Source organism: Camelina sativa, unplaced genomic scaffold (genome assembly GCF_000633955.1).
Source record: "Camelina sativa cultivar DH55 unplaced genomic scaffold, Cs unpScaffold00487, whole genome shotgun sequence".
Lineage (NCBI taxonomy): Eukaryota > Viridiplantae > Streptophyta > Magnoliopsida > Brassicales > Brassicaceae > Camelina > Camelina sativa.
In genome coordinates, this window is record NW_010921710.1 from 113,486 (window position 1) to 140,020 (window position 26,535).

General features: G+C 38.3%; 4 protein-coding genes across 10 annotated transcripts; 2 read left to right on the forward strand and 2 right to left on the reverse strand.

Annotated features, from left to right (window-relative positions):
* Positions 1-17,717: 17,717 nt before the first annotated feature.
* LOC104773206 (probable protein phosphatase 2C 58) lies at positions 17,718-22,064 on the reverse strand. Of its 7 annotated transcripts, none has more exons than XM_019242598.1 (13): positions 21,664-22,064; positions 21,349-21,431; positions 21,166-21,271; positions 20,966-21,070; positions 20,819-20,869; positions 20,689-20,722; positions 20,505-20,602; positions 19,553-19,618; positions 19,418-19,477; positions 18,774-18,895; positions 18,398-18,674; positions 18,162-18,316; positions 17,718-18,065 (listed from the first exon to the last, which is right to left on the reverse strand). In XM_019242598.1, the coding sequence occupies exons 7-13, from the start codon at positions 20,512-20,514 to the stop codon at positions 17,928-17,930; spliced, it is 828 nt and encodes a 275-aa protein (XP_019098143.1). In that variant the 5' UTR covers positions 20,515-20,602; positions 20,689-20,722; positions 20,819-20,869; positions 20,966-21,070; positions 21,166-21,271; positions 21,349-21,431; positions 21,664-22,064; the 3' UTR covers positions 17,718-17,927. The 7 variants fall into 7 exon arrangements, with proteins under 7 accessions (XP_019098143.1, XP_019098140.1, XP_019098144.1 ...); XM_019242595.1 differs by having other exon boundaries at positions 20,689-20,726; XM_019242599.1 differs by having other exon boundaries at positions 20,505-20,726; positions 20,966-21,027; positions 21,210-21,271.
* LOC104773214 (chaperone protein dnaJ 39-like) lies at positions 20,580-21,557 on the reverse strand. Its single transcript, XM_010497796.1, has 6 exons — positions 21,519-21,557; positions 21,349-21,431; positions 21,166-21,271; positions 20,966-21,070; positions 20,819-20,869; positions 20,580-20,726 (listed from the first exon to the last, which is right to left on the reverse strand). Exons 1-6 carry the CDS (start codon positions 21,555-21,557, stop codon positions 20,580-20,582), a joined length of 531 nt encoding a protein of 176 aa, XP_010496098.1.
* A 1,349-nt stretch (positions 22,065-23,413) lies between the features above and the next one.
* On the forward strand, positions 23,414-24,194 carry LOC104773208. The gene is made up of 2 exons (XM_010497791.2): positions 23,414-23,701; positions 23,817-24,194. The coding sequence occupies exons 1-2, from the start codon at positions 23,470-23,472 to the stop codon at positions 23,969-23,971; spliced, it is 387 nt and encodes a 128-aa protein (XP_010496093.1). The 5' UTR covers positions 23,414-23,469; the 3' UTR covers positions 23,972-24,194.
* Positions 24,195-24,266: 72 nt separating this feature from the next.
* LOC104773209 lies at positions 24,267-25,822 on the forward strand. Its single transcript, XM_010497792.2, has 7 exons — positions 24,267-24,581; positions 24,660-24,731; positions 24,826-24,893; positions 24,983-25,115; positions 25,203-25,283; positions 25,361-25,450; positions 25,549-25,822. Exons 1-7 carry the CDS (start codon positions 24,288-24,290, stop codon positions 25,654-25,656), a joined length of 846 nt encoding a protein of 281 aa, XP_010496094.1. The 5' UTR covers positions 24,267-24,287; the 3' UTR covers positions 25,657-25,822.
* Positions 25,823-26,535: the final 713 nt, after the last annotated feature.

A 26,535-nucleotide genomic window follows, 5' to 3' on the forward strand; every position in this document is an offset into this window, starting at 1 on the left:
GTTTTGGTTGGTGACCAATTGGTCAATAAAATAACAACCTGGATATAAATGAAAGGAATATTGGCTAAATGAAAGAAAAGATGCAGAGAAAAGAAGAAAAATATACAAGTACGATAGTGTTAACTAAGTAGAACATTAGAACATCTTACAATATATTATTTAATATGATATATACTTTATTTAAAATAATATAAAAGAATTTAATTTTTGTTCTTTTTTTGTTCCATTTTTGTTCCACATTTCATTTGAAAAAGAATGGTGAGAAATCTAGAGGAAATGATGTGAAGAAAATGACTCTGGTAAGCCACACTTATTGACGAAGATATCGACGAGAAAAACCTAATCAAAACCAGCCATGTGGAGTCGCCAAGCTTATCTCTACGCCTGGTGATGAGAGCCCAAACACTAAAATTCAAGCCACTTATGTATTTATTTATCTTGAGAACGCTTAGAAACATCTACCTATCTGCAACTCTAACTGAATAAGAGTCAAACTTGTTATCTTGGTCCAAAAAAAATAAATGCTACATGGAAAAGACTAAGAGATAGTCAAAATTCAAGCAGATCATTGAAAAGTCTACGTTTCTAATGCATTTTAAACAATTAAAAGGCTCAAGTTAAAAGACCAGCGACAAGCTCAACTGAATCAAAATACAGATGAGGTGACTTAAAAAAAATGGAGAAAACATATCCTTCGTTATCATGAGCTCCATATAAAACCTTAACTCCTAGGGTCCTCTCTAGGAGTCAAGAGGACCGTGGAAGTAGCACAAAAACGGCCAAAGACTCTGAACTTTTGCGGTTCTCACTTTTGCACCAAATTTTAGCTCTCTCTTTCTTTTTGATCACTCTGGCCCTGATTGGTTGGTGCTGTAGAGTCTTTACACAGCCACATTTTGGTTCACAGCTACAAGCCACTTATGCATTTATTTATCTTGAGAACGCTTAGAAAAATCTACTTATCTGCGACTCTAACTGAAGAAGAGTAAAAACTAAAAACTTGTAATCTTGGTCCAAAAAAAAACAAATGCTACATGGAAAAGACTACGAGATAGTCAAAAGTCAAGCAGGACTTTGAAAAGTCTACGTTTTCTAAAGCGTTTTAAACATTCAAAAGACACAAGTTTGATTAATAAAAAATCTGAGATTGCTAATCTCGTTCGGTTCACTTAGAGCATCATTATCGGCAGTCTCTCACGAAGAAATTTTCAATAAAATAAACAAAAAAATACATTAGAAAATAGATGAAAGAGAGTAAAAACATTTCTCGTATGTCATAACTCATAAGAGACAATATCTATTTTTATCCAAAAAAATAAAAAAGAGACAATACCTATATAATTTTTCTATTGATCGGTTTAAACCTTCTGCAACAAAACACAAATTTTAATAATTAAATCGTATAAAGATATTATTATTACATTGCTTATATATTTGAATGGGTCTCTATCCGGAGGAACTACTCTTAGAACAACCATTTAATATTGGGAAAAATGCCATAAAGATCCCCAACTTTTAAATTTGATACGAAAAAAGCATAAACTTTCGAGATGTCGTTTTAATCCCAAAGTTTAGTTTGACTTTTTGAGAAAATAGTAAAATTTCGTTGACCTGGCCATTTCAAGCATGTCGTTAAGTTTCCGTCAACAGAGTTAATTTTCCGTTAACAATCTCCGTTTAGTCAAAGACAAGATATATAAAGTTTGTTTTCTAATTTTTGTTGAAAGCGTCTCGTGGTCCATTGGTTAACGTGTGAGTTGGGTTTACACCTGCCGTGGGTGCGACTCTCCTTGCCCGAAGGTTTTTTGTTTTCTAAAATAAAATATTTTACATGGATTCGAACTCATGACCTCAAAGCCGCAAACATAAAAGCGTAACCAACTATGCTAAAGAAGATTTATTAACCATTAACGAAACACAATTGTTTATATCAGGTATTATATGTGTTTTTATTTTAAAACCATGACCGTTAGATCTCGAGGAGCAAGTTGTGGGTCATTATTGACGGATCCTTGCGGCGAAGAAGGCTTCTGATGCGGCGGGTGTCGAGATCGTTGGTCACGGTTATGAAAGATAGGGTTGGGCGGTGAAGAAGTTAAAAAACACATATAATACACAATATAATAATTTATGTTTCATTAATTGTTAATAAATCTACCTAGGATAGTTGGTTATGCTTTTTTGTTTTCGGGTTTGATGTCTCGAGTTCGAATCCATGTAATATCTTTTATTTTAGAAAACAAAAAACCTTCGGGCAAGGAGAGTCGAACCCGCGGCAGGTGTAAACCCAACTCACACGTGAACCAATGGACCACGAGACGCTTTCAACAAATATTAGAAAACAAACATTATATATCTTGTCTTTGACTAAACGGAGATTGTTAATGGAAAACTAACTCCGTTGACGGAAACTTAACGACGTGCTTGAAATGGCCAGGTCAATGAAACTTTACTATTTTATCAAAAAGTCAAACTAAACTTTGGGGTTAAAACGACATCTCGAAAGTTCATGCTTTTTTTGTCCCAAATTTGAAAGTTGAGGATTTTTATGACATTTTTCCCATTTAATATTAGATAGATGAGGATGGCAGGATCCTTAAAAGCTTCTTGGATAATGTCAGCAAGTTAGGCTCTCGTCGTGGTATCCACCGATTCTAGGCACTACAAGAAAAGAATTTGTCGTAACTTCCTCGCAAATCAACAATCACAAAAGATTTGAGAAACACCAAGGTTTCTTGCAAATCGTGTCTCGTAAATCGACAAATATTACAAATCATTCGCAAATTTTGCAAGGGAAATATCCCTTGCAAAACCCATGCAATTTACTAGGAGGAGTTTTCCTCGCAAATCTCACAAACTTCGCGAAAGACAAATGCACTCGCTAATCTCAAGCAATTTGCGAGAAACTGAATTTCTATCTAATACATTGCAAGCTACGACGTAGTACATCCCTCGCAACTTTTGCAACTGCTTTGTAACATTGCATATAATATGCCTAGCTGACATATGGACTCATATTTACTCGCAAATTACTCGCAATGTTTCAAATTTGTAGTATATATTTGCTAAAAATTTGCTAGGCCAATTTACATTATTGCGGTTATTAGTTTTTTTGTGAATAATAAAATAAAATCATATTGAAAATAAAATAAAACTTCAAATATTACTAAACAAAAAATTGTCTTTAAAAGAAAAAAATTTTAAAAGGATTCATAGAAAGAAGTCACGTTTCTGGTATCTTGCCTTTTTTTTTAAGTACTAAAAGTGCATCATCTTTTGTATGGCGTTTCGTTATGTGCAAACTCTATGATAAAGATGGTTTGGCTCCCCTTAAAGGTAATATATATGATTCTACTATGATGTGTCTCTATTGTTTTCAAACACCTTTTTTATGTGAGTGCGTTTAACAACATGGTTTTTTCAGAGGGCGGTGGGAGAGAAGAGGAGCTAGTACCAGAGTTACATCCTATACAGTACAAAGACCTGTCAATTATAATATTTGCTTCAGGAAAGTATTCAGTGGAGTTGTTTAAGAATTCATGTTATTAAGGGACAACTTCCTGTTGATACCACGATAATCCGTCACGGGTTATGTGACTGGATCTGGGTTAAGGGACATGGGCCGAGGCATATACATGGACCAGCCCACTAAGCTTAACCAATGAGAAGTGAAGGTGAAACGGTCCGACGACACAAAGTTGCCTCGGAGCTCGGGGATAGGCCGCAGATCCCATCGGGTCAAACATATTAAATTGAAAGCAAAATTAGCGGGATGAATTGATTGAGTATTAATTGTAATAAAGCATTATAAGTACTGGAGGGGTAGTATTGTATAAGGGATCGAAAATTTTTACTAGCAATAATACACAAAGTTTACTTCGCAAACAGCAATAGTTATGTATTCGGTTCGGAACAAAAACAGTGGTAAATGCCCCCGCACGTACAACACTCCGGGAAGAGAGAAACGTTTTTGGATCTCACATTTGGTGCTAGAAGGAGGGATTTTATCACTTATACTCTCAGTATTTCCGATGTTACTTCCAGATCTACGCCGTGCAACATCGCTATGGCAAATGAATCTTCCAGCCAGATAACTTTGGAATCAATCCAAAAACTTTTGCAGGATTTGGCGGAGAAATCCGACCGACAGCAAGCAGCCACCACCGCCCTGTCTGAGAGCTTTGACAACTTAGAAGGACAAGTCTCTGCTCGTCTAGAGACAGTTACCAGCTTTGTTGTCGATCTTTCGGCTTCTCACCGTGTGTACGCCGATCGAGTCGATCTTCTTTCTTCAGATCAAAATCTGCGGCAACGTGCTCTAGACTTTGCTGGCATCATTCCGCCTTTCACTCCTCAGCAAGCAACAGCCACATCGACCCCAGGGAGCAGCTTCCCACCTTGGACTACTCTTCAGGCGTCACCACCGCTGACCGGGGACACTCTCACTCCTGTACAAATCGAAGTCGCTGGCTCTTCAGCAGTCCCAGTTCGGATTCCCCCCCCCCCATGTGGGATTAAGTGGCCCTCAGACAAGCCTTACTCCGGGTTTTGCTTCCGACCCAGAGTTCCAATGGATGAAGGACGAGATCCGAGATATGCGATCCAGGGTGCACAGTGCAATCACTTTGGCACCAGATATTTCTCGAGTAATTGAGGAATCAAAGCGAACTCCATTCTCAGCTCAGATAGCCAGAGTCCGTGTTAAGGACACTAGAAAAAATAAAGTTTACGAGCTATGAGGGAAAAGGAGATCCGATAACGCACCTCAAAACCTTCCAGCTTACGGCTAGTCGTGTAGACCTTGAGCCTCAAGAAGTCGATGCTGGCTACTATAAGCTGTTCGCAGAAACTTTTTGCGAACTCGCTCTGCTTTGGTTCGCATCCTTAGCAGCTGACTCCGTTAACAACTTGACGGAGCTATCCACTTCCTTTATCAAGCAGTACTCGAGTTTAATCGAAACCGCAATAACCGATGCCCAACTCTGGAACCTAAACCAAGCCGCTGGGGAATCACTTCGCTCGTATATTACGAAATTAAAAGAAATCCAAGTCCAGATTCCAGGGCTTTCAGATTCAACTGCCTTGGCCGCTCTGAAGAATGGTCTCTGGCACGAGTCTCGCTTCCGAGAAGGATTAATTGTGAACCAGTTCGCTAGCATCCAGGATACTTTACACCATGCTTTGAAATGGATAGATGCAGAGGAGGAAAAAGAGGCTGCAGCCCAAAAACATAAAGTTACATCCAAACCTCGATTCGAGGTACCCGCTAAGAAGACGCCTCCTCCGGCTCTGAAATCTGGACTCGGAACCTTTGCGGTAGATAAGTCTCCGCAGAAAGGCTCTTCCAGGAGTTCACCTTCCAAGCCACCATTCTCACCACGTTCCAAGAGCGGAGTTCTCCCAAGTAACAAATCAGTACGGGATGAAAATGCTTACTGCATACTGCATAAGACCAATGGGCACTCAACTCGGGACTGTAAAAAATTAATGCATCTACTTACTGAGAAATTTCTGTCCGATGAGAGGCCAAGTGTGTCTGTCGACGAACTCGACCAAAAGACAGTGTCTGAGGTCGTAGAGAACGCCCCGCCATCGAAAACGTTGAAGCAAATAGGCAGTGGAGTGGGACCCAAGAAAAGGATAGACGTCATCATGGGTGGATCGCGTTTATTCCGCAACTCCATAACAGCGATCAAAGATCATCAACGGAAACACACAAACCCAGGACCTAAGCGAGTAAAGCTTACTATGGGTGACTTGCCCGAAGTCTTCTTTTCGGAGAAGGAAACAGAGGATCTAGATTCGCCACACGATGACGCCCTTGTCATAACTCTTGACATTGCGAACCACGAGGTGTGCCGGACTTTGATAGATACTGGGAGTTTGGTAGACTTAATATTCTTGGAGACTCTCACCATAATGGGCATCGGAAGAGAACACATCATAGGTCCACACTCCCCCTAGTTTTGTTTACAAGCGAAACGTCAATGTCTCTAGGGACCATTACTTTACTAGTTTCCACTCAGGGCGTGGTTATAATGGTAGAGTTCACAGTCTTTGACCGACATGTGGCTTACAATGCGATAATGGGGACACAATGGTTGTTCGAAATGAAGGCGGTCCCGTCGACAGATTAGTCGAGTCAACTTCGGGACACGAGCTGATGTCTTTCATGGACGCTTTCTCCAGTTCGAACATAATCCTCATGAACCCGGATGATGAGGAGAAGACAGCATTCATCACAGATCGCGGAACCTATTGCTATAAAGTGATACCCTTCAGATTGAAAACCGTTGGAGCAACTTACCAACGCTTGGTAAATAAGATGTTTGAGAAGCAGTTCGGAAAAACCATGGAAGTATACATCGACGATATGCTGGTAAAATCCATGGAAGCTAGCTCGCACCTCGCTGATTTGAAGATGTGCTTTAAAATTTTGAATCAGTTCGGGATGAAGCTCAATCCCACGAAATGTACATTCGCAGTTCTGTCAGGGGAATTCTTAGGATACATTGTAACAGATCGGGGTATCGAGGAAAATCTGAGACATATTAATGCATTCTTGTCCATGAGCTCCCCCAAAACCTTGAGAGAAGTGCAACCCCTGAATGGGCGAATTGCGGCACTTAACCGCTTCATTTCCTGATCCACGAATAAATGCCTTCCTTTCTAACAGTTGCTGAAGAAAGGAGGAAAGCAGTTTGCATGGACTAAAGAATGCGGGGAAGCTTTTACTCAGTTCAAAACATATTTATCTGAGCCACCGGTCTTGGCGAAGCCTGAGCTCGGGGAACCACTTTTCCTATATGTAGCTGTCTCAGAAACTGCAGTAAGTGGGGTTTAAATTCAGGAAGAAAGGGGGGAGCAGAGTCCAATCTTCTATGTCAGCAAGTCTTTCACGGGAGCTGAATCGAGATACCCAATGATGGAGAAATTGGCCGTGACAGTAGTACCTCGGCAAGGAAATTGTGACCCTACTTCCAGTCTCACTCAATCGTCATCCTAACAACTCAACCACTTTGACCAGTGCTCCACAGTCCGAGCCAATCAGGCAGATTAGCCAAATGGTCAGTCGAGCTAAGCAAATACGACATTGAGTTCCAAACTTAAACTTGTGATAAGGCACAAGTACTGGCAGACTTCCTCATAGAACTCCCGCTCGCTCATACGGTTGAAAATAATATCGAGGTTCCATGGACTCTACCCGTGGACGGTGCATCTTCAAAAACAGGTTCGGGAATCTGAGTTTGCCTAGCCTCTCCCACTGGTGAAATAATCGAACAATCATTTCGCCTAGGCTTAAATGTGTCAAATAATGAAGCGGAATATGAATCCTTTCTAGCCGGACTTCGTCTCGCCGTAGGAATCGATGTCAGAGAACTCTGGGCTTTCTGTGATTTGCAGTTGGTCGCCAACCAATTTCTGGGCGAGTACGAGACCAAGGATGGACGTATAGAGGCATATTTAGCATCAGCTCGGGAATTAGCAGCCAAATTCGATGATTTCGAGATCACAAAGATTTCGCGGGGTGAAAACTCCGCTGCAAATGCCCTAGCATCGCTAGCTTCAACCTCGGACCCTACAACGACACGAATTATCCAAGTTGAGGTCATCGAATACCCAAGCATACGGTTAGAAAGCTTGCATGTGGTAACCCAGGCAATGAAGAAAAAGGTAGCAGCCGAGGAGGTAGATCATGATTTTTTACCTAAGGTAGCTTTGCCACCCAGAGTGGAAGCACCCGCAGTCCCTCATCAGCTTCAAAATGGACAAGACATCAGCAGATAGTTTTGTACAACAGAAGGACCCAGCTCATCAAGCTCTGATATAACTATCCTCCCACCTCCAAGCAATACAACCAATGATAAATGGGGGGCGGAAGACTGGCGGAGCCCAGTCTAGGCTTACCTGGATAAAGGCAACCTCCCAGCCGATAAGTGGTCAGCAAGGAAAATGAAAATTGTCAGCGCACGATATTGCATTTATAGTAAGACACTTCTGCGCCGAAGTATAGCTGGCCCTTACTTAACATACGTCGCTGGAGATGAGCCTGCAACTTTAATGCAGGCAGTTCACAACGGTCCCAATGGTAACCACTCCGGAGGTCGGACTTTCACCTTTAAGATTAAAATAAAAGGGTATTTTTGGCCCACTATGCTCGCCCACTGCGAGGAATATGCTCGAGCTTGCGAGAAATGTCAAAAACACGCCCCGTCGATCCACCAACCTACCGAGCTGCTGTCCTTGGTGTCTGCACCCTATCCATTCATGAGATGGTCTATGGATATTATTGGACCTTTGCATCGGGGGCCAGGGGGAGTTTTGTACATTTTGGCCCTTACTGATTACTTTTCCAAGTGGGTGGAAGCAGCGGCTTATGCAGCCGTAACAAGTGAGCAAGTAAAGCAGTTCATATTAAAGAGCATAATCTACCGGTACGAAATACCACATGAGATCATCACGGACAATGGCCCGCAATTTATCTCTTTGCAGTTTGAAGACTTTTCTGCAAAATGGAGGATACGGCTCAGCAAGTCAGCTCCTCGTTATCCGCAAGGAAATGGACAGGCCGAAGCTATGAACAAAGTCATATTGTCCAATTTGAGGAAAATGTTGAATGCTCATAAAAGGAATTGGCCAGATGAACTACAAGGGGTACTTTGGGTAATCTGAACTACACCTCAACGGGCGACCAATGAAACACCTTTTTCCTTAGTTTATAGAGTAGACATGGTAGTTCCCGCCGATATAGAGGTTCCCGGAGTCTGAACAACAATTAATCCACTTCGGATAACGGAGAATGAAAAGTTCTTGCTGGATACCCTAGAAGTCATAAACGAGCATCGAGATCGGGCTTCGGTTCGGATGCAAAATTATCACAACACTGTGGCCTGTTACTACAATTCTAAATTTTGGGGTAGGCCGTTAGCCAAAGGCGTTCTGGTCTTTCGTAAGGTTCATGAGAATACCGAGGAGGACAATGCTGGGAAGTTGGGAAATAATTAGGAAGGACCATACAAAATTATATGCGAAGTGCGAAATGGCGTCTACCAGTTAGAAGATATTGATGGGAAACCAGTACCAAGATCCTAGAACTCATTGCATCTTAAGCGTTTTTACAATTAGTTCGATTAAGTTTGTATCAAACTACGATTGGCTTGATCCCAAAAAGGGTACGTAGGCAGCCCACTTCGGGTCCAACCATCCATATTTAATGATATCAAGTGTTTTCTTAAATTCTATATAGAAAACTCTCTACTTCGTATTTATTAAAACCGAAGTCCTACTTTGTATATATTAAAACCGAAGTCCTACTTCATATTTATTAAAACTGAAGTCCTACTTCGCGTTCATTTAAAACTGTAGTCCTACTTCATATTTGCTAAAACCGAGGTCCTACTTCGTATTTATTAAAACCGGAGGACTACTTCGCGTTCATTTAAAACCGAAGTCCTACTTCGTATTTGCTAAAACTGAAGTCGTCCTTCGTATTTACTAAAACCAAAGTCTTACTTCGTAATCATATAATCTGAAGTCCCACTTCGCGGTAGAATTAAGAAAACTTTAACTAATATATCGAAGGTCTGATCTCATGATTCAGTTCAATAAAAGTTTTACTTAATAGGAGTACGAAGCAAACTTAAACCAGCAAAATCAAAAAATATTTTGGGAGGGTCACCACGACCAAAAAACTCCCGAACTTAGTTTCAAAACAAAAACAACAGGGGGCCCAATGGGCCAGAACAACCCCAAATTAAGGACATGACAAATAAGGGTTCGGAACAGAGCTGAGATCAGCTGCGACTTCAGCCGCGTCTGCTGGGACCTCAGGGAAGAGTTCAGTTAATGTCACCTCGGGTGCGCCGACCTCAGGAGTCGTGTTGGCTTGAATAACTTCCAGTTCCTAGTTAAACATTTGTCCAAAGTTAGTCCAGGACTCATCAATCGTGATGCTCAAAGGGGGTTCGCTGCACAACAATTATAGTGGAGTCTCCGCCAAGAGGCCGAAAAATGCTGAAAGATCTAAGTCACGGAGGGTTACCTTCGCGACATCACTGTCGGTCTTTTCCTCATCAGCTTGGATTGTTCCAAGCTCAGCTTCAAGGTATTCAATTTCTCCCCTCAAGATCTCTTCGACCAATATCCGGTTAGCTTTAATCTCAGCAGCTCGGATCAACGCTGGTGCTAAACGTTCTCTCTCCTCGAGGTGGGACCTCACGTCCTCAATCAAGGGACAAAGAGACCGTCTCATTGATTGGCGTTCTTCCCTTCGTACCCTCTCCACCTCGCAGCTATTCCTGGCCTCCAGAAGCTGATTGCAGAGCTCCACTTCGTGTAGCCTGTTCTGCGCAGCCTTCTCGCTCTCCGAGGGTTCATAATAGAGTTCACCCGCTTTTTTGAGCTTCCCCCTTAGGTCTTCGTTGGCAATCCCGAGGTCCAGCACTTTCAGCTCAGCTTTCTTTATTCGGGACCGAATCTGCTCAGCCTTCTCCTTGGTCTTGGCATTTTTGGATTCCAATCGAGCATATTCGGCCACTTGACCTTCCAGTTTGGCGACATTGCGCTGAAGCTTAGCCACCTCGGAGACCGTAGTAGAAGCGAACAGTTGCTCTTCGTATGAATCCACCGAGTTTTTGAATTCGATCATCATCTGCCAGAGGTGGGGCATTAGTTCACACACTAAAAGAAAAATAAAACACAAAAATAATGGTAGGGTGAAAATAAACAAGTTCACTCACCTCCCCGAATTTATCCGCAAACCGGAAGAAATTCCCGCAGTTAGTCTCGGACATGGCAGCAAAGGCCGAGACAAGAACTCCAAGTTGGACATAGCTCCTCATCAGGTCCGCTGGAGAAGCACGAGGAGCTGTATAAAATAAATGAGTTAATCCGTATATAGTAAAAAAGCATCGAGGAGACTAGCGCTGTTCTTTTGGGGGAAGCTTGTTGGAGCAGCTTCCTGATTCCTTGGCATTATGAGGGTCTCCGGACTTCTTTAGGGAGAGGGATGTTCCTTTTCTCGAGCTGGACTTCCCACTTTCGTCTCCAGAAGAACTAGTTCAAGACCGAACTTTCTCTCGGGAAGAAGAGGAAGATTCAGGTTCCTTTCTCTTCTTCGACTGCTCGATCTTCTGTGAACTCCCGTCAGCCCGGCCACTATCGGTAACCTGAGAAGGGACCTCTCTTTCTCGAGGTTTGTCACTCGAATCCGCAATAACAATCACGGGGGGTTCAGTGGGATCCATAGGAAGAGCAGGAGTCTCGTTTGCTTTGGGGACTGAGACGGAAATCTGCCTCTATGCCTCTTTTTTGGCATTCTCGAGCTCTTTCTTGAATGCCTTTTCTTTCCTATAGCCCATTGAGGACGTGTCGAAAACTCGAGGAGGAGAAAAGCAAACTAGGGAGCGCCTTCTGATTCTAGCTCTGGATTCCCTAATGCGCACACACGAGAAAGAGTCACAGGCGATTCGACCGCTGCAGAACCGGGAAAAATACTCCGCGAAGGTGGGAGAAAGCTAGCCTCGTTCGAAATGAGCTGAAGCAAAAAGTAACATAGTGGTGAGAAACAGAACAAAAAAATAATATAATGCCACACGAGGTGCACTGCGCTACCGATTTTCAAGGTCCACTTCGATACAAACAAGCTCGCGAGGTGCCCAAAAGTGAGCTCATTGACCGGGAAAAAAAAATGACTTCCGTCATTTCCCATCTTTTTCTGTGAGCCCGGAGAGTGGGCTTACATAACGGGTGCCCTTGGTTCGTCCCGTTTTTACAATATAAACGTGGAGAAAATCAGCTAAAGATAGGGAATAATCATGCTCCTCCGCCAAGGTTTGAAGGCAAAGAACTGTCCGAACAAAATTTGAGCACATCTGAGGGAGAGCAAAGCCCAGCTCGAACATCATCCGCACGATGAGTTTGGGAAGCGGGAAAGACAGCCCGCATGCAGAGAAGAATTTCTCGAACGCACAGTAGTAATCATGAGGAGGGTTTTCTGGAGACTCATGAGCTTCCGAAAAACGAATTTCAATCTCCGAGGATATTCCACACGACCCTCTCACCTCCGCTATATCACTCTCAGAAAGGATAGACGGCGGATGGGTACCATAGACGCTGGGGATTAGCGGTTTAGCGACTTGCCCGGAATAGATTTCAGAGGTGACATGACTTTCGAATAGAAGTTAAAAGAATGTATGAGTGGCGACGGCTTTTCCGATGAACGATGGGGAGCAAAGAAGACGAGAGCAAAAAAAAAAAAGAAAAAAAGAAGAGAACAATTCTGAAAAAATAACAAGAAATGAAGAAAGGCTACCTTTATACTATGATCAGAAGAGGAAGCAATGATGACCTAGGAAAACGAAGAGACATGGTTCGTCCCTCCTCTCTCTTATAGAGTGTCAAGGTTCAAAGTGGGTCCCCACGCTTGTTCGGGAAGGTAAATCCCATCATTACCACGATCAAATCATGAGATACGGGAAATATTTAGTTTCCCGGAGCAGTTGGATGAAGATCAAAAATCCCCCGAACTAACCAGCTCCAATGACTTGGGGTGCAACTGTTGATACCACGATAATCCGTCCCGGGTTATGTGACTCGATCAGGGTTAAGGGACATGGGCCTAAGCCTATACATGGACCGGCCCACTAAGCTTAACCAAGGAGAAGTGAAGGCGAAACGGTGCGACGACACGAAGTTGCCTCGGAGCTCGGGGATCGGCCGAAGATCCCATCGGGTCAAACATATTAAATTAAAAGTGAAATTAACGGGATGAATTGATTGAGTATTAATTGTAATAAAGCAATATAAGTACTGGAGGAGTTGTATTGTATGGGGGATCAAAAAATTTTACTAGCAATTATACACAAAGTTTACTTCGCAAACAGCAAAAGTTACGTATTCGGTTCGGAACTAAAACAGTGGTAAACGCCCCCGCACGTACATCACTCCGGGAAGAGAGAAATGTTTTTGGATCTCACATTTCCTCCATGATAATCAAGACGGTGAGATGTCTAGAGATGTCATCCTTGGAGCGGCTTCAACAAGAACTAGATATTCCGGTGTATCCTATAGGCCTTCTTCACATGGCGGTTACTGCTCCTCTCCGACGAGTCTTTTGGAAGAGATGCATAGAATGGCTAAACAAACAAAGGTCGAGCTCGATGATTTATATAAGTTTGGGAAGCATGACTTTGATGGAAACTAAAGAAGTGTTGGAAATGGCTTCAGGTTTGGTTAGTAGTAACCAAAACTTCTTGTGGGTGATCCGACCAGGCTCCATTCGCGGTTCTGAAATTTCTGAGGAATACTTTTTTAGTGAGATGGTAACACTGGATCGAGGTTGCGTTGTGAAATGGGCAACGTAGAAGCAAGTGCTTGCACATTCTGCGGTTGGAGCGTTTTGGAGCCATTGTGGATGGAACTCGACTCTAGAAAGCCTTGGTGAAGGAGTTCCAATGATCTGTAGGCCTTTCGCTGCTGATCAAAAGGGGAATGCAAGGTACTTAGAATGTGTGTGGAGAGTAGGGATTCAAGTGGAAGGTGAACTAGAGAGAGGAGCGGTCAAGAGAGCTGTGAAGAGGTTAATGGTGGATGAAGAAGGTATTGGGATGAGGAGAAGAGCTCTAAGTTTGAAAGAGAAACTCTAAGCCTCTGTTCTGGCTGAAGGCTCTTCACACAAGGCACTTAATGACTTCATTGGGAGAGGTGTAACTGCTGGGAACATGCAAGTGGGTAGAGTATCAGAAGCGGTTTTTAGAGAGGCATGTAATGAGATGTTGGTGTTAGGTGAGCTACCTCTTGCCTTTATTGAAAGCATAGCATGGAGACACTTCTGCAGACGGGTTCAACTTTACCAGCCACATTCCAGAAGGACAGCCACTTGAGATATTGTTCAAATGTATGTGAGCCAAAAAGCTGCTTTGAAGACAATGCTTGTAGCTCAAAAGCAAAGAATCTCTCTCACTACTGATATTTGGGTCGCACAAAGCACAGGAGCAAGCTACATGGTAATTACTTGTCATTTTGTTGATTCTTGTTGGAGGTTGAGAAAGTTGATCATCGGGTTTAAGCATGTCTTGGATCATTAAGGAGCAACCATAGCTGATGTTCTTCTAGATTGTTTGGCATAATGGGGGATAGAGAGGGTCTTCACAATCACTGTTGATAATGCTACAGCCAATACAATCGCTCTTAAGATATTTGTGGAGAAATTCCAAGAGATAGGTCCTGATTCTTGTCCCACAAAGGTCTTGCTTAACTCATTACATGATTGAGGTCTTGATGTGCACTGAACAATGGATGAAGGCTGACCATCACATAGGTGAAAAGGGAGTGGAAAACTTTGCACAAATGGTTGCTGATATTGAAGATCAAGATCAACTTGAGAAAGGTAATACATCCCGTTATTAAGTAGATCAATTTTCTATCTTTTTGTCTCGTTGTCAATTGTTTAAAAGCTTAATGATTATATGTTTTTCATTGTGTAGAGTTTCAGTTAGCAAGTGAAGGACAAGACAATTAAACAAACACACGACAATGACTCATGTACCTTTCTTAGTATTCCTTCTTTTTAAGAACCGAGTATACTATTATGTATTCTGACTTTGTGATCTAATATATTTCAGGCAGTAGGAGAAAAAAAGAAGTTGCAGATGGAAGAACTACCAGTTTGATTCTACTACTTTTCAAATCTCAAACTCTAAACCTTATTCTCCTTAATCTCCTTTAACTCTTTCTACCTTTTGAAACTTGATATCTGATAACATGTTCTTATTGTTGGGATTGTTTTGAATGATTGTAACTTTTGAACTATTGTACTTGTAGTTTCGGATAATTTTGGGTGTTATTTAGTAGGTTTGTATATTTAAGAACCAAACCCATTAATAACCGAAATTTTCGGTTCTGGTTCGGTTCTTATATCAACTATCCAAACCAACCCGAACCGAATGAGTACCGAACCGGAACCGATCCGATTAGATTCGGTTCTCTTATGGATAGTAAATTCAATATCCAAAATACCGATACCTGAATGAATATACCCAAACCCGAACCAAATACCCGAACGCCCATAACTAATTAGAGGTTATATGAAAACTTGTCTTTTGAAGAAAAAGGAAGCCATATCCAGTTAGGAAACTCCCTGATTCGATCCTTATTGTTATGTAAAGTAGTAATTTAATGGCTTGTCCTCTTCGTTCCGGTATGTTGGTATGTTTATACAACTTATATCTATACTCAATACAATCATCCCTATAACACCATACTAGATTAGGACTCATGCTAGAGCACGAGTTGAAATTTATTTTATTTATATTATAATTTTAGAATAAAATATAATTTATATGATTATTATTAAAAGTTTTTTGGATAAAACATTATGCAATAAAAACTCATGCTAAATATGATAGCTTGAAAAAAAATTTATTTTGTAAGTTTTATATTGTTAATTTTGTAATGTTATGTATGAAATATGGTTATGTTTGTTATTTGTTTGAATTTTAATTTTTGAACATGTTTAGTGAAAGTGTTTTAATATGACCCGTGCTTAGGTAAGATTTTATTTTTAACTCGATCCCGAAAATCACGATTAAGTGTGATAATTTGCCAATATTTTATTCATTTTTATACCTAACAGTATATATTTTGTAACAATACATGGAATACTAAAGATTTTTTATTTTGGAAATTGTATAAAACATTGGAATATTCTCTTTCAGAGGGTTCTTTGGGATATTCTTAAGTGTATATCTATACTATTAAAGAAGAAGTACTCATTAGACTCAAATTGGACTATGACTTTGTTTTGATACGTTTTTTATTAAATATGATTAGAAAATCATTTAATTTAATTAAATTAACATATAGTTTCGATTTATCTAAATGACCATTATACCCTTTGCTTGACCACTTAATTACGACAGGGTCGGGACGCGGATCCTCTTTAACCCGTAAATAGAAGAAATAAAACTCGTGGATCTGTTTTTGTACTCCAGGTTTATAATATTCGGATCTTGTATGTTGTTTGGTTCATGAATAATTATTCATGTCGCCAAACAGAGGTATAATCCCTATAAATAAGGAAACTGGTATTCGAGTATTTAATGGCTTCAGTAATATCAAATATTAACTACTACCATACTTAATCCCTATAATTATTACGAATATTAATAATAATGAGAAATCTTTAATACTTATGGATTGTGACTTTGTTGCTTCCAAAATAATCAATAGATTAAATACGAAATTGTATATATATGTGAACTTATCTGATTTGCTTTTATATTGTGAGATATTTACGGAAACAACAAATCAACTTAATACAATTAAATTAAAAAAATATATCATTTAGTTCAAATTTTTCAATATTTCCTTAACGAAATTATAGCAATTAATTATGATTAGTATAGATGGAAAAAATAAAAAACACATAAATTATATATAGGGTGAGTTACTAGAATATTGCATAAAAGCTTCCTTATTACATAAGTAACATACAATTGTTTGTAATTACTAGACTAACACATTGTACCTATACTACCCCTGAAACTAGTATTGGGAAAAAACGTAATTACGGCTAATGCCATTAGAAAAAAAAACATTGGAAGTTAGGACTAAGTCTACCGATCTTTTGATGGTAGATTTATACACGTGGACTGATTAAAGGTGTACGTCAGATATTTTTGGTACACTTAGTTGTAGTGCTGGTACACTTTGCCGTCGACGTAGATGGTACACTTAGTTGTAGTGTTGGTACACTTATCGGTGGACGTATGTGTATCAAAAACTAAGTGTACCAAAAATATCTGACGTACACCTTCAACAGTCAATATGACCCAAAAGATATTTATAATAGACTAATGGTCTGTTGCGACAGATTTATGCGACAACTTTCTCTCGTTACAGATATTTTTGGTATACTTTGTTTGTTTTTTGAAATAGTTTTCGTTGTGTTGTGGTAGGCTTCTTGTCCGTGGTAGATTTAGTAAGCAAGATTGACAGCTGTAAAGTCTTACCAGAATAACACGAATTTGTTTGAGCTGGCAAAGACAGTCTAGCGTTGCGATAGACTTATTGGAGGAAGATCTAAACACGTTTGCTGTTCTTCCGAATAATGGTGTTCATGTAATAAAGTTTGTAGCAGATTCATCAATCATGTTCTGTTTGTCGGCCGGAGCAAACGTCTTTTTCCTACTCAGTTTCGGAAATCTTTCCTCTGGGTTCATCCATGGAAGAGCTAGATATCGTTTCGGAAATCTATATAACTCACTTTTTATAGGTTTTTAATTTAGAAATCAGATGTTGAGATGAAAATCTATAATAGTTGAGTAAAAACCCCACAAGTGAAACCAAAAAAATAGACATAAGTCGTGAAAAAATAAAGTGAGGCAAGGGAAATTAGGGTTTTCAGTCGTATGTTAGAGGTAGAAGACGAGGATATTATGGTAATTTCGGGTTCATTAAACCTAAAATCGAACGTGTACGTACATATGAACTTATACATACAGAACTTTCTGTTTTTGGATGAGCCAAACCAGATCATTTTGGTGTGATTTTGATTCGGTTAAACTGGATTGGATCATTTGTTTGGTTTTGTGTCTTAAGGCTGATGTCTGACGATCTAATTTGTTTTTTGTTTCTCTGTTTCTGCAGAGTGCAGAGCATGGGAGACTCGACGATGCACGGGCTAGAAGAACAATCTTACTTTTGTGTGTTTAAAGTCTGTTAACGATTTCTTATTTTCATTCATCTGTGAAGAAAAGCATACATGCTTACATAAATATATTACATCTTACTGGGAAACCTCATTATTGGTTTTTTACATACACAGTTAGAGCATTTATATATCTCTATCTTGCAAACTCAATGGTAAACTATAGACACAAAAAAAAAACAAAAAAAAAGAGTCTAGAAAGAAGAAGGAGAAGGGATTAGTGGAACTTTACAACGATACATGAGATGTCGTCTTTCCTCTTCTTAGCTATAGCTTCCTCTATCAAGTGCTTTGCAGCTGCATGCGGATCTTTGATACTCTTGATCGCATCAACAGCTTCTTGGTTCGATAATACCTGCAGTTAAACATCGACCATCATGTTAGAATAAGTACTAGGAAATGGCTAACCCATGGTTTGAACCAGAGGAAGATACTGAGTCGTTAGACTTACCTTCCAAATACCATCACTGGCAAAAAGGATGAACTCAGTGTGATCATCAATTGCCTGGTGTGTTATGTCCGGTTCTGAGCTCAGATGTATCTTTAAGCTCTTATCTCCAAACGCTCTAGCAACTGCTAACTGTCCATCCACTCGTGGAACATCCCCTGCAACGTTAATAATCATATATTAACATCTGCCATAGAGACAGAAAACATAATTAGTCACAACAAATTAGGTAGCTTTACCTGGAATATTTGATACAAAGCCGCCTCGTTTCTCTATCTCTTTTTTCTCCCTACTTGGTTCATGATCGACTGAGAGCTGATGCGCAACGCCAGTCTTAGACATCACTGCTCTTGAATCTCCAACATTAGCAACAACTAGCTTTTGACCATCAATTAGTATTCCTGTTACAGCCGTTGATCCGCCTTTACCAAGCTTAAGGGATTGCTGCAATATCACTGCATCTATCGATCTGTATGCATTCCTTATAGCATTCTCAGTGTCAGTCCAAAAATCCTTCTGAAAGAAAACACAAATTATTTATCAGTCAGAATAATTCACAAAGGATTTGCCTTTTAAGCTTCCAAAGAGATTTCTTGACCAATATTAAAGATTTACCTCTTTTAGAATGTTGTCAAAGAGATTAGTCTGTAAGTATTTGGCCACATCATGCCCCAAATGACCATCAAAGATGGCAAACAAACCCAGTTCATACCCTTCAAGTTTCTTGAATTCAGACACTACATTATAGTAGGTAATAAGCTCGTTATACTTACAGGAAAACTAGCAACTGTAATAATTTCAGGCCCTTGAATAAACAAATGTCATAAAGTGAACAATTCTTATTTCCCCTCCAAACTAGCGCAATCAAAAAGGACATCTTTTACTATCAGAACTTCATCAGAATCACAGACTTTAAAGTGATGTATCATTTCATGATCTATAATTATCAGTGCAACAGACCAATAGTTACACACGGAAAAGCTGAAAAAGGATCAACAGTCCCTCAGAAGCATTATTTATCACAGATGACGTCATTCCAAAGACACTTTATGAAGACAGCTTCAGATCTAATGCAACGAAATGTAATGGACACCATTTGATGTTCAAACACGCAAAAATATATATGCTTTTCCATAACAATCTTTGTCAAATTATTCAAGGGACTTTCAGAAAAAAATGGAAAAGATGAAACCTAAGAAGTTAGTCTTTAACACTCTATGGTGACCCCCCTTAATCAATTGAAAGAGAAAATGTAATACCTTTAGAATCCGGTGGAAATTGGCGAACAAAGCTTGTCAAATCTGGACTGTCAACTTTACCTTCAAACAAAGGAAAACCATTTCATATATGAAAAACAAATTCAGAAAATTATGTGAGCACTAAATGTTAATTACCAATGGTCGTGACTTTGCGTCCAGTGCCTTCTATCGCTTTCCTCTCCTCCTCTTCTTTCTTGAGAACTTGATAAGGGATTGAAGGGAAAAAGAAAAACAAATAAACATTTGCACAGAACTTGAAGCAACATATTAAATGGAAATGGGCAAAAAACATTTCTTTGACTTTGCAAGTCACAGAAGCAAAATCATTTCTCGACTTTGTTCATTCAGAACTTGTAGGTTCCACAAATCAAGACCTCAAAGTCATAAACTATTAGCATCAAGGATCAACGAGGCCAGGAAAAAAAGAACCTTGAGACGTTTAAAAAGATAGATAAGTCTAGCCATCCTCTTTTAGAATGCTGTCAAAGAGATTAGTCTGTAAGTATTTGGCCACATCATGCCCCAAATGACCATCAAAGATGGCAAACAAACCCAGTTCATGCCCTTCAAGTTTCTTGAATTCAGACACTACATAGTCCTCCATAGGATGGCTAGACTTGCCCTTCACACAGTAAAAACCATGTGTGATGTTCTTCCACATCTTGCTTTTACCTCTTCCCATATCAGGAGCTGATCCGCAGAACCCTAATGAATCAATTTAGTCATTGAACAAATCTCTCCAAAAAACACCTAATGAATCAATTTAAGCAGAGATGAGTTTTTTGGATTTTAAAAAAAATTGACCGAACTAGAGAAGATTGACAGCATAGATGATTTGCACCATCAGAGAATTCACTAAAACAGTCTCTGGATCAAACCCATGCTCCCGAATTATTACGTATGGTTTCCTTTCACCAAACTTATGCATCTAATCAAATGTCTAAAGCTGCATTGATTAAGCTATGAGACATCATAGTCTTGGTATTAAGCTATATTTACTTCCTCCAATGTGCTTAACCCATTACTCTAATCAAAAGTGAGTGTCAGAAAACATTTTTAAACTTTGAGAAGAGATAGTAGAGCTTACGGTGCAACATGAGTGCTCACTACGGTAAAGTATATCCTCCAGAACCTCCTTTCTTTCATGACTCGTGGGCATAACTCATAACTTAACTTGGAAATTTGCTGCAACATCAAACAATGTAGCACATAAGAGATGAATATAAACCCTGTGATCGAAACGGTAAACAGGAAAGCCGAAAAAGTATAACCCTGCAGTCGAGAGCTTTCCTGTCTTCCTGCTGTCTACCTTTTGCAGAATGAAAGCAAATAATACATAGTTTAGAGACCAGAAGAAATTAAAGAGGCATGAAGATTCAACCGGAATACAAAACTTCATACCTGTAGGGCCAAGCTCAGTCCTCCATTCTCTTCTTGATCAAAGTAAAGCAACTGAGAAGCAAAAGAAATCAGAAGGTATGATACAGAATATGAAAAACAACTACGAGATTCTTGAGCACGAAAGGCAAAAGTTTGTGCCAACCGCACCTTGAATTTGTTCTTAGCAGATGACTGCACTTTACAGATCAATCCGGCATGAGCTTCTTCTTCTGTTAACGTAACAAAATAAAAGTGAGCCGATTGTTTTTCAACCTGTTAGAGAAGCAAATATGTCAGAGAAGATGACAGAACCACATTAATTAATGCAAAGAATTGCTAGTGTTAAAAAAACTAATTATCATACCTACCTGGAAACAACTTGCCCAACAGTAAGAGGCAAAGTAGACCGTACCATTCAGCGCTTCCTCCAATAAATTTGCTGAGACAGTTGTCTTGATTTGAACTCCAAGCTTACTGTGTTCAACAAAAGCATCAAGTTGCTAGTAATGGAAAAACAGAGAGTAGAGAAAGCATGTTTCAACGAAACTCACTTGAACAGGGCGGCGAATATTGTATTAACAGCTCCTAAGCTTGAAAGATCAAGCTCAAGATCTTCATTTTCCCGACCAGGAGCCTACATAAACACCACATGTCAACCAATATAAAACTAGATATAGTAAAATTTAGTCGATTTTGAACAAAGGGGCATCTAACAAAGTACGCTTGTTCCAACACTAATGAAGCCAGTAGCAAAACACATGTACCTTACAACGCTAAACCATTTGGTCTCAATCAACCATCAAAATTAGAAAAACGATGTTAAAAAAAAACTCACACAAGATCAAGCAACAACAAACAAAGCATACCTTGTTCAGGAAAAGCCTGGAACGTAGCAGACGTCAAACCTTTAACAAACTCTCTCAAATCATCGGTAATACCAAAGCTAACAAGCTCAGATTCAGAGATCACAGACCCACCACCAGATCCGGCAATCTTGAAGCACTTTCTGGACTCGACTGAAATCTATCATCTTTTTTATATCTCTCCTCCGATTGAAATCTCCCAAAGAAAAGAGAGAGAGGAAACCCTAACAAAAAAAAAGATTGAAACTTTATTTGGTGGAGAAGTGAAGTTTCTTTTCTTGCATCGTAAAGGGATTTATCCAACAGTCCATTCTTTTCACGCAGAATCAGAGTAAAGGAGGATTTGACAAAAATCAAACAAACATCGATTCTTAAAAACAAAAACAGGGAAACAAGAGCAAGAGCATTAAGATAAGTTTTTTTTTCCCATCAGATTTAATTATAAATGGCATAAATCGTAATAAAACACACAACTCAGATATAGAAGTAATTTGCAAACTTTTATGTGTTATTCTAGTAAGTTGAAAATCTCAACGTGTTAGTCTAGTTTAACTTGTTAGTCTAGTAATAAACCTACTTTTATGTAATATTCTAGGTAATTTCCCTTATATATATGTAAAGTTGTAAACTAATTTACAGAAAATGTGTGCTATATATCCGCATTGACTAAATATTTTGGAATATGGTTCATAATCACTATAAATATATGACTAATATGTTTTGAGTACAAATGAGCAGGAAGCTTGATTTATCAGGTATCTAAATTTAACAGTTTAATTTGGTTCAATATTTGAACATATTTAAAATTTTAAAAAGTAAACATATTATAATATATTTACGTTTTTTAAAAAAGTTTAAGAGATTATAAATATTTAAATTTTTATAGAATGTTTAAATTATTATAAATATTTGAACTCCGTCGAAGGTTTAAAATATTATAACATATTTCAGTCTATAAAATATTTAAGTTATATTAATATTTTTACTCTTAAAAATTTAAAAATATAAAAAAGTTTGAGTTAAAACCGTTAAAACATGTATTTTTATCAAACTATAAATTAAATTGGTTTTTTACAATTTTGTTGAGATTTGATATATCAAATATTAACTTCTAAATGATAACCTAAATATACCTAATCTCACTATAAATACAATGGTTTCCTAACCATTGAAATATCTCACACTAAAATATAACAAGCAACTTCTTATTTTTTGACGAGAAACCAAAATAAAGAAAAACTCATTCTCTTACAAAACTATTATCCGATATTGCGGTGTGTCTATCCTCTTACAAAACTACTATCCGATATTGCGGAGTGTCTATTCTCTTACAAAACTACTATCCAATATTATGGTGTGTCTGTTTCCGTGAAAAACTACATTTTACAAATTACTTTCTCTATTAGGATTTCTAATTTACTGTATAACCCCAAATATACAAACAAACACTATATAAACAAAGAAAATAAGTCAAAATAAAAAACTACATTACAAAAATACAAATTACAAAAAAAGTAACTAACAAAATATATAATCTCGTACTGTAGCACGGAGTATCACCTAGTTGACCAATTAATCTATCATTTTTTTTGGTAACCAACATAAATTTAATATATAAACTATTTTGTAACCAACTTATAAAAATTATATAGTCTACCAAAAAGTTGTGTATTTCCGTTTTATTATATAGGGCATATATATTTTTTACATATTAAAACGCGGCCGTTTTAATAGGAAAATCATTATTTTATGTGTACAGTTAATTAATTTCTCTGTTTTCCATTTCTCCATAGACGGGGGGGGAACACGATGGCTCAAGCTCTATTGAATTTCCCAATCCCCAAAACTCTAATCCACTCTCACTCCCTCCATAGCTTCAAGACACCGAAACTAAACCTGCGACGATGCTTCTACTTACGTTGCGCAGTTTCTTCTTCCGACGAAAGCAAAACTTTAAGAACTTGCAAAAACTGCAAAACCCAATTCGATCCTCTCCTCAATCACCCACGCGCTTGTAGATTCCACACTGCTCATTTCGCTGGTACAATTTAGGGTTTTTTAATTTCTTGAATTTGCTCTGTAATTTGGGAATTAGGTCTAGTTATAAATCAAGGGTTTTGAAGAAATTTTGCATTTTTTGGGGGTGTTTTGTTTAGGGGAGACAAAGAGGAAATTCGAGAGTGTATACACTGGTGGAACAATGGATACACCAAATTCTGGGAAAGTGTTACAGTATTGGCATTGTTGTGGATCTGAAGATCCTTTTGATTCTGGTTGTACTGCATCTCCTCATGCAACATATGATGATTGATACAAGTTTCTTTATTAATGAAATTGACATGAAGAAGAAGAAGGAGAAAGGAAAAGGATATGGTGTAAAGTTACCTTTTTTTAATGTATTCGTTTCTTGCAAAGAATCCGAATCTTTTTGTGTTTTTTTTGTATCCTTGGATTTAAGTCTCCTCCTTAATCACATTATCTCCATGTACAAAACAACCTTTTTTGGGATATGATTCTTGTTTTGTTTCGTCCTCCAGCTTGTAACTTTGCTTCTCAAGTTTTCTGTTTAGTTTGCTTGATTGTTATGTCTCTTCTTTTTTCCTTAATGTGTTTATTGCTCATCTCTGATGTTCTCGTTGCAGATTCATTTTTCTGACATTTGGTTTCAATCATTGTTGGTAAGAATTAGGATGGGAGATCATTTAGTGTTGGTGGTTGATCGATTATCAAGCGAATCTGGTCTTGGGACGGTAAACCGAGCAGAGCTTATAACTGACTTGGTTAACAAAGATGGTACATCTGAATCTGTATCTGCAGGAGCTGATTTATGTGAGAGTAGATTCGAACAATGTAGGATTTGTCATGACGAAGATGAAGATTCTAACATGGATTCGCCTTGTTCTTGCTCTGGAACATTAAAGGTGCTGTCTTTGTTTTCCGGTTGTTTTCCATAATCAGGATCCTCTCCGAACTTTTAATTCATAAGCCTCTCTTTGCAGTTTGCACATCATAATTGCGTCCAGAGATGGTGCAATGAGAAAGGTGACACCGTATGCGAAATTTGTCGTCAGGTATAAATTCTATACAGCAACCTAATCATACAGTTTCTTGATTCTTTCCCTGTTTTGATGAATAGTTTTTCACCAAACTTTGTTCAAATTGCAGCAATATAAACCTGGTTACACAGCTCCTCGACAACTGTTTCACTACACAGGCTTATCTATGAACTTCAGGTACTTTTTTTATTCATCTTGCTTTGATACCCTTCTTTGTTCATCTGCACAATGTAGTAATACTATTCTTGTTGTTGGAAACGTCCCAGGAACGATTGGGGAATCGAGGGACTAGATCTTCGTAATCCTTATTTTATAACCTGGGATGCAACTGGTGATCTTGAGCTTTACTCATTTCATAGTCCCACAAGCTTGATATGTTGCCGCATAATTGCCTTGCTAGTATGTTTCTTTCTCTCTGTCCTTGAGAACATATAGATCCAAAGTTCTGATCGATCACGCAATAATTTTTTCATCTTCATGGTGCAGTTTGTCCTTCTGCTCTTCTTGCGCCATTCTCTTCCAGTTTTACTAGGTGGAGTCGATGATTTCTCGTTAACAATGCTCACGGTAAGCTCGATAAAAGATTTCTCAAACATGCATATTTCCTCTGTTTTCCTGATTTAAGATTTTGCTGTCTTTTGCAGTTACCATTAGTGAGAACATTAGCAATCTTGTTGATTGTATATCTATTTGTCAAGGCATTCATTGTTATACAACGTTGCACGCAAGAGAGGGTGAGAAACAACATTCTTTGAATTCTAAAATATGATTCTTGGCGAGTTGAGATATCGAATATAACTTGTTCCTTTATTCTCTCTTTGTTGCAAATTAGGATACGAGACTCTCTAGTTTCTCGTCTGATGAAGAAACTGCACCGCCTGCGCCTCGGATATTGATGGCATTACCGGAAAGACCCGAACTTCATGTACCCGTAAACTAAGATGATCACTGATCAGTATTCAATATAACTTCTCGTTATATATGTTGTTTGATTTGTATGTCATGAACACACATAATTATTCATACCCATAGAACTAGATTTTAACCCGCCGGGACAATATTTTATAACAAAAAAACTAAATTTTAAAATATATTTGTTTGTTAAATATTTTTCTTTTGTTTAGTGTTTAAGATTATATAACTATATTTTGATTGTTAGTTTTAAACTTTGGCCAGCTGTATGTAGACACAAAACGAAATGACAATTATTTAGTTTTATTTATGATAATATTACATTTTTACCATATCAAATTTATTATGGTTACAGTTGTTTAGATTTAACCCGTGAAAAAAAATATTCTTACATTATTAGTTTGTAAAACGTTTTTTGTTTCTAAATTTAACCCATAAGTTTTTAGTGTTTTTAGATTTAACCCGTGAAAGAATTATATCTGTAAAAGTTATTGTGCGGTATACTGTGGGTTAAATTATATTTTTTTGGGTTCACCAAGAATTGTCTTATTATAAATACTCTATTTTTTTTATATTTAACCCGTGAAATAATTATTCTCACATTAATTTATTAGCATAGTAGTAATCATTAAAAAAAATTGTTTCATATCAAACAATATAGTTATTATTGAATCTTAGAGTTTTTAATGATTTTATAAAAAGGTATTAATATAACTATAAACAATGTTTTAGGAAATTATAAACCAACCTTTCTTTTTTGTCAACATACTATAAACCAAATTGTTAGAGATATTTTAGGATTCTAATTAATTTTTTTTTTGTGTAATTGTTTAAGAATTAACTTTGTAAATAAGTATAACATAAATGTTAGAACAACAAATACTTCAAAATGTTAATATAGATATAT

What these genes read in the sequence shown, in the direction of transcription:
- LOC104773208 (XM_010497791.2), top strand. Translation starts at nt 23,470, where the DNA reads ATGGCTCAAGCTCTATTGAATTTCCCAATCCCCAAAACTCTAATCCAC. An exon ending in CCACACTGCTCATTTCGCTG is followed by an intron (nt 23,702 to 23,816) that starts GTACAATTTAGG and finishes TGTTTTGTTTAG; the next exon opens with GGGAGACAAAGAGGAAATTC.
- LOC104773209 (XM_010497792.2), top strand. Translation starts at nt 24,288, where the DNA reads ATGTTCTCGTTGCAGATTCATTTTTCTGACATTTGGTTTCAATCATTG. An exon ending in GGCTTATCTATGAACTTCAG is followed by an intron (nt 24,894 to 24,982) that starts GTACTTTTTTTA and finishes GAAACGTCCCAG; the next exon opens with GAACGATTGGGGAATCGAGG. An exon ending in TCTCGTTAACAATGCTCACG is followed by an intron (nt 25,284 to 25,360) that starts GTAAGCTCGATA and finishes TGTCTTTTGCAG; the next exon opens with TTACCATTAGTGAGAACATT.
- LOC104773206 (XM_019242599.1), bottom strand. An exon ending in ACGCAAAGTCACGACCATTG is followed by an intron (nt 19,478 to 19,552) that starts GTAATTAACATT and finishes CTTTGTTTGAAG; the next exon opens with GTAAAGTTGACAGTCCAGAT. An exon ending in CTTTGTATCAAATATTCCAG is followed by an intron (nt 18,317 to 18,397) that starts GTAAAGCTACCT and finishes TTAACGTTGCAG; the next exon opens with GGGATGTTCCACGAGTGGAT.
- LOC104773214 (XM_010497796.1), bottom strand. Translation starts at nt 21,557, where the DNA reads ATGTGTTTTGCTACTGGCTTCATTAGTGTTGGAACAAGC. An exon ending in TCATTAGTGTTGGAACAAGC is followed by an intron (nt 21,432 to 21,518) that starts GTACTTTGTTAG and finishes GTGTTTATGTAG; the next exon opens with GCTCCTGGTCGGGAAAATGA. An exon ending in GACTGAGCTTGGCCCTACAG is followed by an intron (nt 20,727 to 20,818) that starts GTATGAAGTTTT and finishes ATTCTGCAAAAG; the next exon opens with GTAGACAGCAGGAAGACAGG.